The 18,595-nt window shown below is 36.6% G+C and overlaps 1 protein-coding gene across 4 annotated transcripts in view; it reads left to right on the forward strand.

The window, feature by feature from the left end:
- The window catches only part of ENPP3 (ectonucleotide pyrophosphatase/phosphodiesterase 3), a 71,497-nt gene that overhangs the window by 24,999 nt on the left and 27,903 nt on the right, over window positions 1-18,595 (forward strand). For 3 of the 4 annotated variants that reach the window (XR_011235563.1, XM_069489149.1, XM_069489151.1), the window contains exons 7-14: window positions 4,522-4,601; window positions 7,026-7,145; window positions 7,663-7,772; window positions 9,314-9,379; window positions 10,099-10,171; window positions 12,596-12,704; window positions 14,435-14,563; window positions 14,940-14,971. Coding sequence is in view for 3 of the 4 variants with exons in the window: in XM_069489149.1 (XP_069345250.1) it covers window positions 4,522-4,601; window positions 7,026-7,145; window positions 7,663-7,772; window positions 9,314-9,379; window positions 10,099-10,171; window positions 12,596-12,704; window positions 14,435-14,563; window positions 14,940-14,971 (719 nt within the window). In the remaining variant the exon portion in view is untranslated. The remainder of the gene's footprint in view (window positions 1-4,521; window positions 4,602-7,025; window positions 7,146-7,662; window positions 7,773-9,313; window positions 9,380-10,098; window positions 10,172-12,595; window positions 12,705-14,434; window positions 14,564-14,939; window positions 14,972-18,595) is intronic. The other variant, XM_069489150.1, reaches the window with a different exon arrangement.

The following is an 18,595-nucleotide window of genomic DNA, read 5'->3' on the forward strand; positions in this document are numbered from 1 at the left end:
CCAGAGGGCTAACTCCAGGGCCCACACTCGTCACTGTCTGCAATTCCTCTCTTTCCTTTCCCTTCTCCTGGGCCCTCTTTTGTCTCCAAAGTTGAAACTTGATGTCAATTTTACTGGCTTCTTGCTTTTATTTTCCTCCAAATTATGAGAGAATAGCTGTTTCAATCTGGGTAATATGATTGACTTTTCTGGGCCTCAGTTTCCTCCTTTGTAAAATCAAAAGACTAGACCTAATGATATCTACCATTAATTCTAGCTCTTAGATATCATGGTTGTAGAAAGATAAACTACTTCCTCCTGCAAAGCAAAGTATGTTGTTTTTTTTCAGCTTTTTTCTCACTCCCTGAGGCAGACCTTTAGCACAGAGATTAATAGTTTTCCAAATCCAGGACCAGTCTCTTACTATTGAGTTATTTTGCCCTAGAAAGTTAATTAACACTTCTCACTTCCTATTTCCTTGTCTGAATTTCTCTTGAATATCTGGATATGAAATCCCATGTCCAAAAGGGGATTTAACTAGCCAGGCCCAAACTGAACCCCCTTTGAAATGGAATTCTTTGAATTGCTCATCCCATTGAGAATTGGAAATGATACCAGTGAAATGGTCAACCATTGAGAGTTTTCTGTTTTCTAGTGTTTAAAATATTTTTTTTTAATCATACAGACAACATCTTTATCCTCAATATCTTACTAAGTAGGTCTACCAAGGCAAAATGGGGCTGTTAGTTTCTAGGAGGCCTGATTAAGAACAGATGTGGTGAAATAAGTTTACGATTATGGTAGCCTTGAGGTGAGTTATGTGACAGCAGGTACCACCATTAGGAAGTCCAGGTTCCCATCTCTAGTGTCACATGAAGCTGCCTGGGTTTAGCAACAATGGTAGTACAAACTGAGCATGAACTAATACCACAGAGCAGTGAGTTATATTAATGAGTACTAAGTGCATGAGGAAGTAGCTCTTAGAATCACACTCTAGTTGAGGTGAGAATCTGCTTTTCCCTTGTTTTCAAAATTCTTTGTCTCTGTCTTTTGACATTTGATTATAGTATGTCTTGGTGCAGATTTATTGATGTTCATCTTATTTGGGATTCTTTGAATTTCCTAGACCTAAATGCCCATTTTCTTCTTCAATTTGGGAATTTTGAGCCATTGTTTCTTTGACTAAGCTTTTTGGTCCTTTCTGTCTCTCTTTTCCTTCCGAAAACCCTACAATTCATCTATTAGCCCAGTTGATGGTGTCCCATTAACATCTTAATCTTTTTTTCATTCTTTTTTTTCTTTTTGCTCCTCTGCCTTAATACTTTTCAACAACCTATCTTTGAGTTTGTTGGTCATTTCTTCTGCTTGATCTATTGTGCTATTGAACTCCTTTAGTGAATTTTTCAGTTCAGTTATTATATTCTTCTGCTCGATGATTTCATTTTGGTATTTTTTTTTTCTATTGTCTCTCTTTTTGTTCAAATTTTTACTTTGTTCATGCATTGTTTTCCTGACCTCAATGAACATCTTTTTGATGGTTATTTTGAATTCTCAATTAGATAAATCATATATCTCTGCTTCATTAGAATCAATTTATTTATGTTCCTTTGATTTGAACATATTTCACTGTTTCTTCCTTTTCCTTTACTCTTCTGTGTTGGTATCTGCACATCAGACAAATCAGCTGCTTCTCTCAGTATTTATGGACTGGCTTTGTATGAAGAAACCCTCACCAATCAGCCTGATGAGAGATTCTGGAGGTCCCACAAACCTTCATACTAGTCCATCCTTCTTTCTTTGCTCTTAGGGGCCCCAGGTATCTAGAGTATGCCAGGTCCCATCAGTGCTTCAAGATAAGCAAGACTGAAATCAGTTCCGCAGGCAGTCACCAGAGAATTTGGATCATAAGATGCCCTGTAAAATTCTTTCTCTTTCTAGGGATAAGTTGGGATCTGGGTGTTTTTTGTTGTTGTTGTGGTTGGTTGGTTGGTTTTTTTGCCTGTTTTCTCTATGCTGCGCTGGGGGAGGAGCTGTGATGAGTTCTTCCATGCTAGTTCAAAACTCCCCTTTGTTCTCTGCCTTCTTTTGCCTTTTCTTCTCTATGTGCCAAGGGCTTGGATGCATCCTTGTAATTGTTGAGAAGATCTTACTATCTTGCAACTACTCAGAAGCCCCACAGAGCTTATTATTCTTGATTTCCTTGAGCACTGGAAATGACACTGGCCAACCGTATGGTGAATCTTTTTAGGTTTCTCTACTAAATTACTTGATACAAAATATCAAGTACCTATTTTGAGCTGAATATTGGGGAGCAGTATGCTATGTTTTTAGTTTGTAAGAATACCTTAATTAATATTTAATTATGCCAATCCTTATAAGAATTTCATAAATAATACAATGTAATTTTGATCTGTACATTCCGTTGTTGCTTTACTTACTCATCTATTTAGTCTTTTGTCCCTTCTTATAGTTTATAGTTACTACAGGCCATGTTACACAGGCTTATCCCATTTATATTTGCAAATTATTTTTGTTTGGTACGTTCTTTCTTAAGAATAAAATTTTTTAGAAGTAAAATATGCACATGATAAACATTTTTAAACCACGCTAAAAGGTATATAGTAAAAAACAAACAAACAAAACCTCATTCCTGACCTTTCTACTTTTCCTTTGCAAAAACAACTACTCTTATTGGGTTATTGTGTGTACTTCCAGAAGTATTCTGTTCAATGATAATTTAGATTATTCAGATCTGGAAGAAACAGTGGTATAAGTTCATGCTTTCTGTGGGCTTTTCTCCAGTATCCCTGGTTCAAAGGCAGGTGTTAGAAAATGGTAGCCTGAGTCTGTAGACAGCAGATGTGTCCCGTTTAGGACATAATGACTAGGGTGGTACCATGTTTTTACAACACTGGTAGCTTAGTTTGCAATTGTATTTTATAGCCTGTGACTTTAGGCATTTAAAAATTTGAATTTGCAACTCATGTTTCAAAGAAATAAATTCAGAGACTGACTCTATATCTCTGTTCATTGTACAACTTTTTTTCCCCATTTAAATTCTTTTAATTATGTAAGTGGATTAGATCTCAGTTTATTTTCTTCTCATATGACTTCTTAGCAGTATCAAATGTGTCTTTCACTAATTGAGGTCAAGATTTATTTTTTGGTGATATTGACTAAATAAGAAAAATAAAAGTTAATTTAATCTTAAATTATATTTTATAAATCAAGTCCTAGAGCAGTTCTCAAACTTAAGTATATCGGAATCACCTGGCGTGCTTGTTAAAAATATAGAATTTTTTTTTGAACTCTCTTTCTTTCTTCTCCCACTGTCCAGCCCTTATCAGAGAGTCCTATCTAGTGGACTTGAAGGAGCCCTAGAATATTCTGAAGAAGGAAATTCCTGGATCAAAGGCTGATAAGGAGACCAATCTCATACCTATTTGAGAAAAGCACCCATTGTGTCCAGATGCGAAGATCGTTACTCTTTGGACAACCATCAATTTCACTTTTTGTTTTAGCCTAAAGAAAACCTATCATGGTGATATTTTCTTTTAGAACTAGAGGCTACAAGATTTTGATTTGGAAAACTCCTTGCTCCTTCACTGTTGTGGAGGAAATAGCAATGCACCCTCTGGTTCTGACCTCCTTAAATAGGGTTATTGCACAGATTAAAAAGAGCAAAACAATGAAGCAAAATTATTGTCATACTTTGTGAGAAACAAATTACAGGAAACTTCACTGATTAAATGGAAACTGTACTGGAAGTAATAAGCAGTAAAATTAGCTCATTTTATAAACAATACCATATGAAATTATACAAGTCAAATCCCAAATCCCTTTTTATTGACTTTTGTTATGTTAGGTACTTTACATATAAGAACTGTCAGCTAGATGCAAGTGCTATTGTAGAAAGTCTTATTGTAATTGCCAGAGACAGAAAGAGGGGAGCAGCCAGAGCAAAGCAATCTGGCAGTGTATAATTTAGAGTACGTTTAGCTCAGGGGTCAGTAAGCTGTGGCCCACAGGCCAAATCTGGTTCACTCTGCTTGTTTTTGTATGGCCTGCCATATATACTAAGAATTGTTTTACATTTTTAAGTGGTTGGAAAAAAAGGAAAATATTTTGTGACATGCAAAAGTTATATGAAATTCAAATTTCAATGTCCGTAAATAAAGTTTTATTGGAACCCAGCCATGCTCATTTCTTTAAGGATAGTCTATCAATGCTTGGGGACCACAGCGGCAGAGTCAAGCTGTTGCAACAGAGATCAGATGGACTTGCAAAGCCTGACATATGTATTATCTGGCTCTTTACAGAATAATTTTATATACCTTGATTTAGCTCATTTTGCTCCAAACAGCTGACATTCCTTGGCATGGAGGAAGTTTAGGGGTCGGAATTGTGACCTCCTTCCATTTTCTATCCACTTTTTCGTTAGTTTTCTATTTTTCCAAGAAGCTTTCATGTTCAGAGTTTTAGTTATCCAAAAAACTCTGAGTACAAAACAACTTTCTAATTTCTCACTATATTTTGTTGCAGAGACATGTGGAGTTCATCCAGAATATATGAGAGCTATGTATCCTACCAAAACCTTCCCAAATCATTACACCATTGTCACGGTAAGTGCTTGACCCAGTGGCAAGATTGAAAGGCCACAGATAGGAAACTGACCACACCAGACAGACTTGCTTGGGCAGGAACTGGCCACGCCCCAGGACACACACTTCACAAGTACGTGTGGTGATAGTTCATGGCTTAATTCAGGCTGGGAAGTCATGGCTCAACATGGGGCCAATCTGGCGTGATGAGGCATTAACTATGAATGAGTGTCCCAAGCATTAAGTTAATTCACCCCCGTAGAGCCCAGGATAGCTTCTTTGATGTGAGAAATATTATTTTCCTCTGGTCTTTTGATTGCCCTTCACTTATCTGAAGGTCTTCCGGGATTGATAGGCTATTTATGAGGACAACTACTTTGATGTGGGAAATTTTGTTCTTTCCTAGTCTTTTCATTATAGTTGACTTGAAAATGATGTTGATTTCATAAATGAATCCATATTGGCTACATCTCTTTAGATAAAGGAACTAAAACAAGTGAATTCTCCTCAATGTATAATAAGATACAGGTGAAATGATTAAAATTAACTCAATGAAAAATTATTTAAAACTTTACAGATTTAGAACACACCTTAAGGAGTCCTCTGCCTCAGCCTTTATTACCAAAGCATATTCATGTTTTTACTACTTTGCATTTTAGTCTTTTATTACTATGTAACAGTAACTATAACATTGAAATTTTAATTCTGAAGCAATTGTATTTATGCATTATGTATTCTCATTATTTGCAGATTCCATATTTGTGGATTTGCCTACTCACTAAAATTAATATGTAACCTCCAAATAAATAAGTGTAGTGCATTTGTGGTCATTTGTGTACATTACAGAGAAGCAAAAAATTTGAGTTGCCTGATGCATATATTCCTAGCTGAGGTCTAACAAGGTGACATTCTGCCTTCTTGTTTTAGCTCTCACACTATAAACAGGTGTCACTCTCACAGTCTCTTGTCTATTCAGTGTCATGCTTTTTATATATTTGTGCTTTTTGTTGGTTATTTCACTTTTAAAAATGGGCCCCAAGCATAGTGCTGAAGCACTGTCTGGTGTTCCTAAGAGCAAGAAGGCTCTGAATTGCCTTACAGAGAAAATATGTGAGTTAGCTAAATGAGTTATATTAAACCAACAATATGCAGTAAATAAGGTGTCTTTAAACAGAAACACACAGAAAACAAGGTTATGTATGGATTGGCAGGCAAAAATGTTATATCAGAGCCTCTTAGGAACCTAACCCTGTATTTTCTCTAGGAGGATGTTTCAGTCTTCACTAATTTAGCATTCATGGCAACTTTATAGAATATAACTACCTCAAATAACAAGACTTGACAGTATAGGTATACATATACACATAAATATACAAACATAATATATATAACACACATATATAATGTATGTATGTATACAAATAAGGGATTATAGTGTGATTAATTTCCTATTTAATTTATATATTGTATACGTGTGTATATATGTGTGTGTGTGTATATTATATAGTAATGTTCTGAAACAATGACCCTAAAATCTATCTAAAAGTAGTTACAATGACAGGGGATATAATAGGCTTTCAATGAAAATGTGTAGAATGATGGAATGAATATGTATGATTGGACTTAATAGATGACTGGACTAATGGATGGATGGATGGGTGGAAGGGAAGATGGATAGGGACTGGGCAGGCTCCCTTTTAAAGTGCTGGTAAAATACTTTAATCCAATATTGCCAGGATATTTGATATGTAAAGCTTGCTATTATTGATAATATAACCAATGGCTAATCGTTATTGTAATGTAGGAAACTTTAATTAACAGTTATTAATATTAAGCACACAAGAGTTATATTAACACTGTCAACACAAATCATCTGCTTTCATTTGTGTGTCTTTCACTTGCTGCTATAGACTATGGTAGAACTAGAAAAAAAAGTATGTGTATATACATACACACAGTCAGCCTCCATATCTATGGGTTCTACATCTGTGGATTCAAGCAATTGTGGATTGAAAATATTAAAAAACAATTGCATCTGTACTGAACATGTACAGACTTTCTTTTGGTCATTATTCCCTAAACAATACAGTATAACAACTATTTGTGTATCATTTATATTGTATTAGGTATTATGAGTAACCTAGAGATGATTTAAAGTATACAGGAGAACGTGCATAGGTTATATGCAAATCCCATGCTATTTTATGTCAAGGACTTGAGGATCCTTAGATTTGGGTACCTGAGGGAAGTTATGGGTCCAATCCCCCATGGATACCAAGGATGACTGTATAACTCCAGATATTTGGGTTCAGATCCTGGTATTTTATATTGAAAGGCATATAAAATCCTTCTTAAATATGAGTAATAGATATTATGCTATTTTAATATAAATATTTTATTAATATATTATTTTATCTTATATCTTTTTTGAAATTATCATTTTAGGGCTTGTATCCAGAATCACATGGCATCATTGACAATAATATGTATGATGTAAATCTCAACAAGAATTTTTCACTGTCTTCAACGGAACAAAATAATCCAGCCTGGTGGTTTGGGCAACCAGTATGTAGCATTCTACACGTGGCATCCAGAATAACTTCTATTTCCCATTGTGACAGTGGATCAGTCTTTTTGCTCCATTCTGAGTTTAACGTTATCCTTCTAGCTTCTAAGGGCTGAGGGTGGGGAAAGTATTTCTGTGATTGTTAACTCGAATAGCTTATGTTAAAACTTGGGTGTTGTATTATAAATGTATCAATCTGGAATTTATATAGAAAGATTATTTGTTAATGTTTTTCCTCATTCTGCTTTTTTAATTCTTTTAAAGGGTAAGAGGAACTATACAATTTTACCAATTTGAAGAAAACAACCTTGCTTTTTACTATCTTACTATGTTTTTGATTTTCAAGGTAGATCCCTGGATACCTACATCTTTTAACTGCTACAAAGACATGTTTTAAATAATTTAAACAAATTTTAATAAACTTTGCAACTGTTAACATTGTTTCTAGTAAGGTGCACCCTTTCTCCCTAAACTGATTATCAAATTTCACTTATCCGAAAATTTCTCTCCTTACAGATGTGGCTGACAGCAATGTATCAAGGCTTAAAAGCTGGGACCTACTTTTGGCCAGGATCAGAGGTGGCTATAAATGGCTCCTTTCCTTCCATATACGTGGCTTATAACAGGTAGTGAAGCACTTTCAGATATGTTCCCATCGAGGCGGAAATGATCAGGATTCTTTTTTTTTTTTTGTCTTAATCTTGTTGGTGATTCTATTATTTCGTCTGTTTGGGCCAAAACTCTTGGAGTCATCATTGATTCTTCTCCCTTATATCCCTCATCCAGTGTGTCAGTAAATGCTTTTGGCTCTAATTCAAAATCTATGCAGTCTGAGAACTTTTTATCACCTCAGCATTACCACTCTGAGCTATCAACTCTTGCCTGTATTACTGCAGTTGCCTCTTCACACATCTCCCTGCTGCTTGTCCTATATAATCTATTCTCACTTCACCTGCCAGAATGATTCCTTTAAAATGCAAGTCCAGTTGTGGCACTCTTTTGCACCAAAAACTTCCACGGCCCCCTGTGTCACTCAGAGTGTAAAGGCCCTCAAGGCTCTACGTGGCATAACCCCAGCCGTCCCCCTACCTCTTGGATCTTGTCACCTACTGCTCCCTCAGGCGCTCACTCTGACCTCGGTGGGTCTCAACACACTCCGCAACTGTTCCTCCTGCCCGAAGTGACTCATTTTACCGACCCGAATGCCCACTCCTTCACCTCCTTCAGGCCTTTTTTCAAAAATTACCTTCTTGATATTGTCTTACCCTGATCATACTAAGATTTAAAATTCCAAACCACCCCCACCCTAGTTTCTCAGGGTCCCTTACTCTGCTCTAGTTTTTCTTTTGTCCATAGCATTTGTCACTTTTCTTTTTTTTTTTTTTTGAGACAGAGTCTCACTTTGTTGCCCAGGCTAGAGTGAGTGCCGTGGCGTCAGCCTAGCTCACAGCAACCTCAAACTCCTGGGCTTAAGCGATCCTCCTGTCTCAGCCTCCCGAGTAGCTGGGACTACAGGCATGCACCACCATGCCCGGCTAATTTTTTCTATATATATTTTTAGCTGTCCATATAATTTCTTTCTATTTTTAGTAGAGATGGGGTCTCGCTCTTGCTCAGGCTGGTCTCGAACTCCTGAGCCCAAACGATCCGCCCACCTCGGCCTCCCAGAGTGCTAGGATTACAGGCGTGAGCCACCGCGCCCGGCCAGCATTTGTCACTTTTCAATACACTATATAATTTATTTATGTATTAGGTCTGTTGTTTGTTGCTTGTCTTCCTGCACTGGAATGTAGTCTTTGCTCACTGTTAACTTCTGTTTCAGATGAGCAAATGGGTATCTGTAATAGATGCTTAATATATGTGAATGCATAAATGAAAGAAATGGAATTAATACATAAAAATCCATGACCTTTTATTTTAGTTAGGGGAAAATTGAAGAAGAGAAGAGGGAGGGGAAAACAAAACAATATACATTTAATTTATAGCACTGCAAGCGTATCTATATGTAAATATTGAAAACAGAAATCCCTTTGAATATTACTGAATTCCTTTCTGTATTTTGATCATACAGGAACATAAAATGGATAGTTGATGATATTAATCTTTCTGAGTAGGAATGTAATGGAGTTCTTTATTTGAGTATTTTTCTATTTACTATTTTTTTTAGTAGTGTCTCATATGCAATGAGGATCTCTACACTGTTAAAATGGCTGGACTTGCCCGAAGCTGAAAGGTAATATCTAGTGTCAGAGAAGTGCTGGTATAGTGGGATATATGTGGGTAAAAAATGAAATTATTTCTTTAAGTTAAATGACTACTTTTGGCTATTTTTTTAAACTTGGCATTGCCTTTTATGGGCACTTTTCAAGAATTATTCCCGAGAACTGGTTACTTTCTGCTCTTGAGAACGTGGTTGACACTATTGAACAATAGAAATAGAGCCAGTACCAGGGAGCAGAGGCCAACATCACAGAGCCAGAGATGGAGTGGGGAAGAACAAGGAGAGATCTGGTAGTGACTCCAGGAGCCAGAGGTGCTCCGGCAAGGCCAGGGTGACAGGCCGGAGTGAGGGCATTGTGGCCGGCAGCACCAGGTCAACAGTGCATTGGAAATCAGACATTGAAAGAAAGAACTCAGTGTGGCAGAACCAAGAGTCAGCAAAAAGTCAGAAACCAGGAAATATAAAGGACTGGGGCAAACCAAGAGTGGGCTCAAGTGCAAGAACAAAACGGGGACATACCACTGCTTACATCTGGGAAGGTCTTATTTACTTCCTATTAGGAGGAAAACCAGCCCTGCCGGGCAAGCGGAACCCCTAGGCCTGGATGAAGGGAAGGAGGCCAGAAAGAAAAGGCAATAGCCAGCAATTCAAGAGCTGCCAAATCCCCAAATCCAGCCTGTAGGTTCATTCCAAATTGATAATGTCTTTCTTTGTTTCAATTTTACCCCCAGACCCAGTTTTTATACCATGTATTTGGAAGAGCCTGATTCTTCAGGACATGAAAGTGGACCGGTCAGTGCCACAGTAAGTATTTTTTTTTTTTTTAAACAAATGCAAAACTGATACTGAACCTCAGATTCTCAGTCCCCGAGTCAATAGATTATTGGCATGAGACCAGAAAGATTTAGGCAGGCAAGGCTTTTACTGGGGATTTTGTTCAAACAAAAAGGGAGACAGTGCTGGTTAAGTGGGCAACTAGACTAGCTACTTAAAACAAGGACTGGGGAACTTTTGAGGGTTGTAAAGATGGGGGCAAGTGTCAGCTTTGAAGCCATTACACACACAGGCAGGGTTCTGTTGGTGTCTGTGAACTTAGTGGTCATGCTTCATGCATTTTAAATCTCCACCCCTGGGTGTGACTGTTAGCATTAAAATGAGATTATAATGAGGGAAAAGTCAGGGTAAAGCCAGCATGGGGGTCTTTTCTGGCTTGAGGTGGTTAAATCCAGATAGGTCTGGTTTCTTTGCAGCCAGGTTCCTTATCAGCTGGTGACAGCATCTTGCTTCAGTGGTCCTGGAAGACATTACTCAAGAGACAGACAAGTTGACCCCCTCCCTGTGTGGTATGGGCTGGATTCCAGTGGCTAGGGAGTCATTTCTTTTTTGCTCTTCTATAGTTAATTAAGCTCGGTCATGCTACCCCATGTTGCCTTTCTTGGTCAGAAGTGAGGCCCAAGTCCTATCCCTGTACTGTCTCAAAATCATCTGGCCCAAATCCACAGAATAAAAGGGTATTCTTTGATGTCTACTGAACACAAATGTATTTGATATATACATGACAAAATCAAAATAGTTAAAGGTCTAAAAAGAATGCTATGGTTAATCTGCCTTATTAAACAAAATAGTTAAAAAATTCTGGAAGGGACAACTGCTTTATTAACCACATCTTGATTCATTTGATAAACATTTATTGACTACTTAGATGTGGCACTGTTATTTCCTGTAATGAAGACATCAAGGCCAGATAATGCATAAGCCAATTCACCTTGTTCATGTGGTGTGTTTCAGGCTAAGTCACCTGCAAGTGGTGTCTCCAGCTGTCTGTTCCTGCGAAGTTTCATTCATAAGTTCCTTTTGATTGGACTTACCACGTTATTGCCTTAGGCAGAGTTATTCCCCTTCTAGGTTCCTAGTATCTTTGAAGTGGACTCTCTAATATAAGTTTCTTCATTATCCAGACCATTCTGTTATGATTTTACTACAAATATAATCCTTAAATATTGTTTTTATGGTCAAGAAAGCATCTTGAAGTTGATGATGGATTAAGCAGTAGACAGAGTGTGGCTTGAGTTCAAGTCCCTGTAGAACCTCAAGTTTTCTGGCCTTTACAACTGGCAGTTCCAATAGTACCCACCATCCATGAATGTTTGATGTGAGGATTTCATGAGGACTAAAGCTCTGAACACTACTTGGCTTACAAAATTCTTTCTCAAAAAAGAAAAAAAAAGGTGATCATTATTATAATAGTACTATGAGAGATAAAACATCTTTTCCCAATCCATTGCTTTCCTATTCACTGGAAAAAAAATATGGAAAAGTTATGCCAGGAAAATCTACTTAAACCTCAAGTCAGTTCAATGTACTATGTTGATAAAGTGTGGAAACATTTAAAAATAATAAAGAGTAAACAATAAAATAAAAATAAACTCCATTCCACTATTCAGAGACAACCACTGTTAATAGTACTTTGATTTATTTCCTTTGATTTATTTTCTTTTAGTTTTTAGTGCATGCATGTTTACTAAGAAATGCTAAATATATTTCAAAATAAAATCAGGATTATGCCGTATGCATGGGTGTGTATACAGCTTGGTTTTCATTTTTTTATGTTTAACATTGTATTTACCACAAGCATTTTCCTATGCCACTGTTCTTTAAAAAGTGATTCTTAATGGCTGTAGAGTATGCCTTCTTAAGGATGTGCCATAATTTATTTTTTCTTGAATTTAAATTATAAATCAATAATGTGATGAATATGTTTGTATGTAAATCTCCGTTTATATTCTATGTGTTTACTTAGGACAAATGCCCAGAGGTAGAATTGTTAGGTTACAGAGTCTACCCCTTTTTAACTCTTGGGTGACCGACCCACTGTCTCATGCCCCTCCCAAATGTGTGTACCCATTTAGGCTGTCTCAGAAGCGTTGTCATCATTATGAAAACCTTTCCAGTTGAATAGTGTTTGTTGACATTCAACATTGTTTCATGTATTTATTGGCCAATAGTCCATCTTCCTTGGTAGGAACATGGTTTACTTTTTGTTTATAGAAATGTAGGGAATTGGTATTTGGTAAACGAGGTAGCATGGGTGCTGGGCTCTGATGCTCTATTTTAAAACCCAGCTATTTCAGAGAAGGAAATGTGTTTAATTTTTATTTCATTAGATAATGATTTGGTTAATTGAAACAATTCATGGGGACAATCTTAATGCCATTTTTTTTTTTTTAGGTAATTAAAGCCTTACAGTTAGTAGATGATGCAGTTGGAATGTTGATGGAAGGCCTCAAGCAGCGGAATTTACACAATTGTGCCAATATAATCCTTTTGGCCGACCATGGTATGCTTTTTATAAAAAAATCATTTTATCATTGTGTATATTTTATCACTTCAGAAATGATACAAAAAATAGTGGTGATACTTTAAAGTCTGCATTTCCAGGCCTAGAAGCTCTTGAAGAAGCAAAGAATGAATTTTGTGGTAGATTGTGATGAAAAGAGGACTAAATTAAAATGTCTAGTTGAATTATTCTAACATCCTAGAAAATCTATCTATTAATATATACTTTATTTTCTGTAAAAATGGAGCTAATAGTATTTAACAGGGATGTGATGTGGTTGTTACTCAGTCTAGAAAGTGCTTTGGGGGCCTTCTTTCAGCCAGTGATTCCTTCACATAGATTGGCTACAATTTTTGATTATATATCGGCAAGTTTTGCCATGCCATGTGCATTTTTTTTAGTTATGTGAATAGATATGTGTTTAATCATAGCTCCTCTTCTTTAAAGTCCCCATCACCTTACATTTCTCTACTTGAGGTTAACTCTCGATTTTGGATAACCAAATGGTAAAGGAAGTGAACCAGCAGCCTCACGTTCCTCCACCTCACACAGAATGCATTTGCACGGTTTTAAAGTAGGTGCTCATTTATTCCATGTATTTTCTAAGTGCCTACTCAGTGCCAGGTTCCTTACTAGCTATGGAGTGTTCAGAAGTACATAAAGCAGATGTGGACCGGTCCTAGCTGGGGTGGTCAGACTGTCCTCTTGAGGAGGACATTCAAAGCTAAGCTCCAACACATGAGGAGAAAAAAGAGTGTGTCTGTAGAATTTTTTTTTATATTTTAGAATCAAGATAATGAGAAACATAGTAGTATATTTTTTAAATTTCTAAAAGAGCTCCCTAACACTTTGCCTTATTGTTTTAAAATTAAAGGGAAACATTTTAATGCACATTTTGTTAACAGAAATTGATAAAAGTAAAAATTTACATGTAGAGATGGGCATTACGGGTGGCTCACACCTGTATTTCCAGCACTTTGGAGGTCATGGCAGGAGGATCACTTGAGGCCAGAAGTTTAAGAGCAGCCTGGGCAACATAGGGAGACTGCGTCTCTACAAAAAGTTAAAAAAAAAAAAAAAATTAGCCAGGCATGGTGGCGAGCGCCTGTAGTCCCAGCTACTCTGGAGGCTGAGGCAGGAGGATCGCTTGAGCCCAGGAGGTGGAGGTTGCAGTGAGATATGCTTGCACCACTGCACTCCAGCCTGGGTGACAGAGTGAGACCTTGTCAATTTAGAAAAAGAAAAAAATTACATGTAGTCTGAAGAGTCTTCAAATACAAAATGTTTAACTATCAAATCTTTTTAGAGAACATGCTGCTCATATAAATTTAAATAATATACATCTTAAAGTAAATATTTTCTAATCCGTACTATCTTAATGTATTGTTTTATAAAAATGCATATTGCTTTTTTGATTAAAAATGTATAATGCTGTCTTACATACAAATCAGATATTATAAAGATTTAATTAGCCTCCTACAGAGGACTTTCTTCTTTAAAATTACTTTCATTGATCTACTTTGAACAAATGATCTGTTTGTAATTCCCGTCTATTCTTCCCTCATAAACATGGCCCTTCTCCACTGCCATGATTTTCTGCCATTTAAAGTAAAGTCATATAGTAAATTGTGCAACTTGATTTGAGATTTGTAACATAGAATGTCTTCTTTTTGACAACCAATTGTTACCATCTATACACATTCAGTGGATTTTTTTTTTTTTTCATTTAGGAATGGACCAGACTTATTGTGACAAGATGGAATATATGACTGATTATTTTCCCCAAATAAACTTCTACATGTATGAAGGACCTGCCCCCCGCATCAGGACTCGTAACATACCTCATGACTTTTTTAGTTGTAAGTATGAAGGCATGCATATGAAAAAAAAGGTAAAACTGAAAATGAATAACCGTAGCTTCTTGATTCTGAGAGGATGCTGGGATTATCACACCCTCTACTGACTTCTTGGGAAAACCACACAGAAGCAAAGGATAAATTCCCACGTTTAACTACAGTTTATAAAGTCTATAGTAATATCTAATATTGTTAAGTTAAAATATATTTTACTCCATTCTTAAGTGACAAAATATTTGCTTGAAATAATTTTCAATTTAATTTTATTACATCATAGTTATTAATAAGTATATGTGTCAAATGCACCTGAGTTGATTACATTTTTTGCAGTTGTCAAGTATCGATTGTAATGCCATTTATTTTTTTTCTTTTGAAACAGTTAATTCTGAAGAAATTATTAGGAACCTCAGTGTAAGTATCCAGTCTCCTTAATACATATATCTACATGAATTTAATGACTTTAATCTGGGTTCTGAGAAATTTGTATTTCATATTTCTGATTCTAAGCCATTGTAATTTATTTTTTAAACCCTCTATCAACATTATTTTATAGGCACATTAGTTGCTTTTATCTTAGTTGTTTTCATTTTGGAGTCGACACTTGTAGGAAAGTAGTTTGGGGTGACAGTGGGGTCACAGCACGAACTCCTGATTTTCATTGCAAGGGCTGATCCCATCCAGAAGGGTTGAACTGGTGAGCGTCGGGTACCATGATTTTTTTTTCATTTCTTGTGTGACTTGATATCAGAAAATGGTGAATTACAAACTGTTATAGATCTTTTTGTACAGGTCAGAAAAATAATCTCCTAAGCATAATTGCAACTGGTTTTGATTGGTTCTCACATCTCAGGTTGTAGGTAAATGAGCAGGGAAAATTTCAGATAGCTTAATGCAATATTTTTCAAGGTAATTCTCACTACCCCTAAAGAGACCTGGAATGCTCTTGTGTAGTAGTTTTAATAGTTATATATTCTATAAATATATATTTATTAAAAGGAATCCATAAATTCATTACTGTTGGAATGCAACTAAATATTTAAGTACACGGGGTTTTTAGTTTCAGGTATACCTTGTTTTATTGCACTTCATTGTATTGCATTTTACACATGTTACAAACTGAAGGTTTGTGGCAACCCCGTGTCAAGAAAGACTATGGGACCATTTTTCCAACAGCATGTCTGTGTGTCACATTTTAGTCATTCTCACAACATTTCAAACTTTTAAATTATTTTATCTGTTCTGATGGTCTGTGATCAGTGATCTTTGAGGTTACTCTTATAATTGTTTTGAGGTGCCACAAACCATGCTCATATAAGATGGTGAACTTAATCAACAAATGTTGTATGTGTTCTCATTGCTCCACTGACTGGCTGTTCTTGTCTCTCTGCCTCTCCTCGGGCATCCCTGTTTCCAGGAGACACAACAGTATTGAAATTAGGCCAATTAATTACCCTACAAGTAAAAGGAAGAGTTGCAGGTCTCTCACTTTAAATCCAAAGCTACAAATAATTAAGCTTAGTGAGGAAGGCATATTAAAAGCCAAGATAGGTCAAGAGCTAGGTCTCTGTGCCAAATAGCCAAGTTGTGAATGCAAGGAAAAAATTCTTGAAGGAAATTAAAATTGTTACTCCAGTGATCGCACGAATGATAAGAAAATGAAGCAGCCTTATTGTTGATATGAAGGGAGTTTCAGTGGTCTGTATAGAAGATTAAACCCATCACGACATTCCCTTAAGCCAAAGCCTAATTCAGAGCAAGGCCGTAACTTTCTTCAGTTCTGTGAAGGCTTAGAGACATGAGGAAGCTTCAGAAAAGTTGGAATCTGTTGGTTCATGAGATTTCAGGAAAGAAGCCGTCTCCATAACAAAAGTGCAAGGTGAAGCAGTAAGTGCTGATGTTAATAGAAGCTGCAGCAAGTTATCCAAAAGATCTAGCTAAGATCATTGATGAAGGCGGCTACACTAAATAACAGATTTTCAATGTAGAGAAACAGCCTTCTACTGGAAGAAGGTGCTATCTAGGACTTTTCATTGCTACAGAGGAGAAGTCAATGTCTGCCTTCAATATTTCAAAAGACAGGCTGACTCTCTTGTTAGGAGCCAAAGTCAATGCTCATTTACCATTCTGAAAATCCGAGAGCCCTTAAGAATTATGCTAAATCTACTCTGCCTGTGCTCTATAAATGGAACAACAAAGCCTGGATGACAGCACATCTGTTGATATCATGGTTCACTGTGTATTTTAAGCCCACTGTTGAGATTTACTGCTCAGAAAAAAAGATTCTTTTCAAAATATAACTTCTCATTGACAATGAAACTGGTCAATGAGCTCCTATGGAGACCTATAAGGAGTGATTAAGGTAAGATTATAAGGAGATTAATGTTGTTTTCATTCCTGCTAATACAACATCCATTCTGCAGCCTATAAATCAAGAAGTAAATTTGATTTTCCAGTCTTATCAGTTAAGAGATACATTTTGTAAGGCTCTAGCTGCCATAGTGATTCCTATAATGGATCTGGCAAAGTAAATTGAAAACTTTCTGGAAAGGATTCACCATTCTAAATACCATCAAGGACATTTGTGATTCATGGGAGGAGGTCAAAATATCAACATTAAGAGCAACTTGGAGGAAGTTGATTCCAACCCTCATGGATGACTTTGAGGGATTTAAGACTCTGGTGGAGGCAGTAACTGCAGATGTGGTGGAAATAGCAAGCGAACTAGAATTAGAAGTGGAGCCTGATGGGACTGAATTGCTGCAATCTCATAATAAAACTTTAATGCATGAGGAGTTACTTGTTAGGGATGAGCAAAGAAATTGGTTTCTTTTTTTTCTTTTTTTTTTTTTTTTTGAGACAGAGTCTCGCTCTGTTGCCTGGACTAGAGTGAGTGCCATGGCGTCAGCCTAGCTCACAACAACCTCAAACTCCTGGGCTCAAGCAATCCTCCTGTCTCAGCCTCCCGAGTAGCTGGGACTACAGGCATGCACCACCATGCCCGGCTAATTTTTTCTATATATATTTTTAGCTGTCCATATAATTTCTTTCTATTTTTAGTAGAGACGGGGTCTCACTGTTGCTCAGGCTGGTCTCAAACTCCTGACCTCAAGCCATCCACCTGCCTCAGCTTCCCAGAGTGCTAGGATTACAGGCGTGAGCCACCGTGCCCGGCTAGAAATTGGTTTCTTGAGATTGAATCTACTGCTGGTGAAGATGGTGTACAATATTCCTCATATGCAGTTCTGGTGGCCTATATTGAGCTCATAATAGACAAATACAACCAAACATGAACTGGCAATTCTTCACATTCTGAAACATTCTGGCTGCGTGAGAGACATCAGAACTTTGTTCTAATCCCTTGCGTCTTGGGGGAAGCTGCACACTCATCAGCTGCCAGCATGTGTTTGCCTGGAAGTTACAAAAATATTGGCTTATGAAAGAAGTAATGAAAAGGAGAAAAATAATATTCCTGGAAAAGATGCCAAAATAGGCAAGAAAAAAACTGACAAAAATATATTTGCAATAAATAGGTATCTCTTTCCTCTTTCATTCTGTCAACTCTCCTTGCTCTCCCATTTGCTATATATTTTTTAAATTTTGTTTTTGTAAATTGTTTCATAGTTTCTCTTACTGTTATTATATAAATTGAGCATGAGATACTAGTGGCACAGACTTGTTAATATACATGAGATACTGTGGTTTAAGAGATATGAGGAAATGAAGAAATAGAAAAAAATTCATTTCCGTTATGTTTTTTTCTGTTTTTCCCCTCTTCTTTCTCAAAAAAGGTCATGAGGGAGAGAAAGTTCCTTTGTAGTTCTATTTCTCATTTCCTCATTTTTCTTTTATATGGATGGCAATGTGGTTGGTGTTTTTCTAGTCTTAAAATATGCCATATAGTTACAGTAGTAATTATTAAGGAAACAAAATTTTATTCCAGTTTGTTAGTCTCTCAAGTAGGAAGATCATAGTAGGTTTCAAAAGCTGTTGACTTGATTTGAAAACTAAGCAAATGTAGGCTATTTAAAAGGTAAA

This window comes from Eulemur rufifrons, chromosome 15, assembly GCF_041146395.1.
Source record: "Eulemur rufifrons isolate Redbay chromosome 15, OSU_ERuf_1, whole genome shotgun sequence".
NCBI classification, from domain to species: Eukaryota; Metazoa; Chordata; class Mammalia; order Primates; family Lemuridae; genus Eulemur; species Eulemur rufifrons.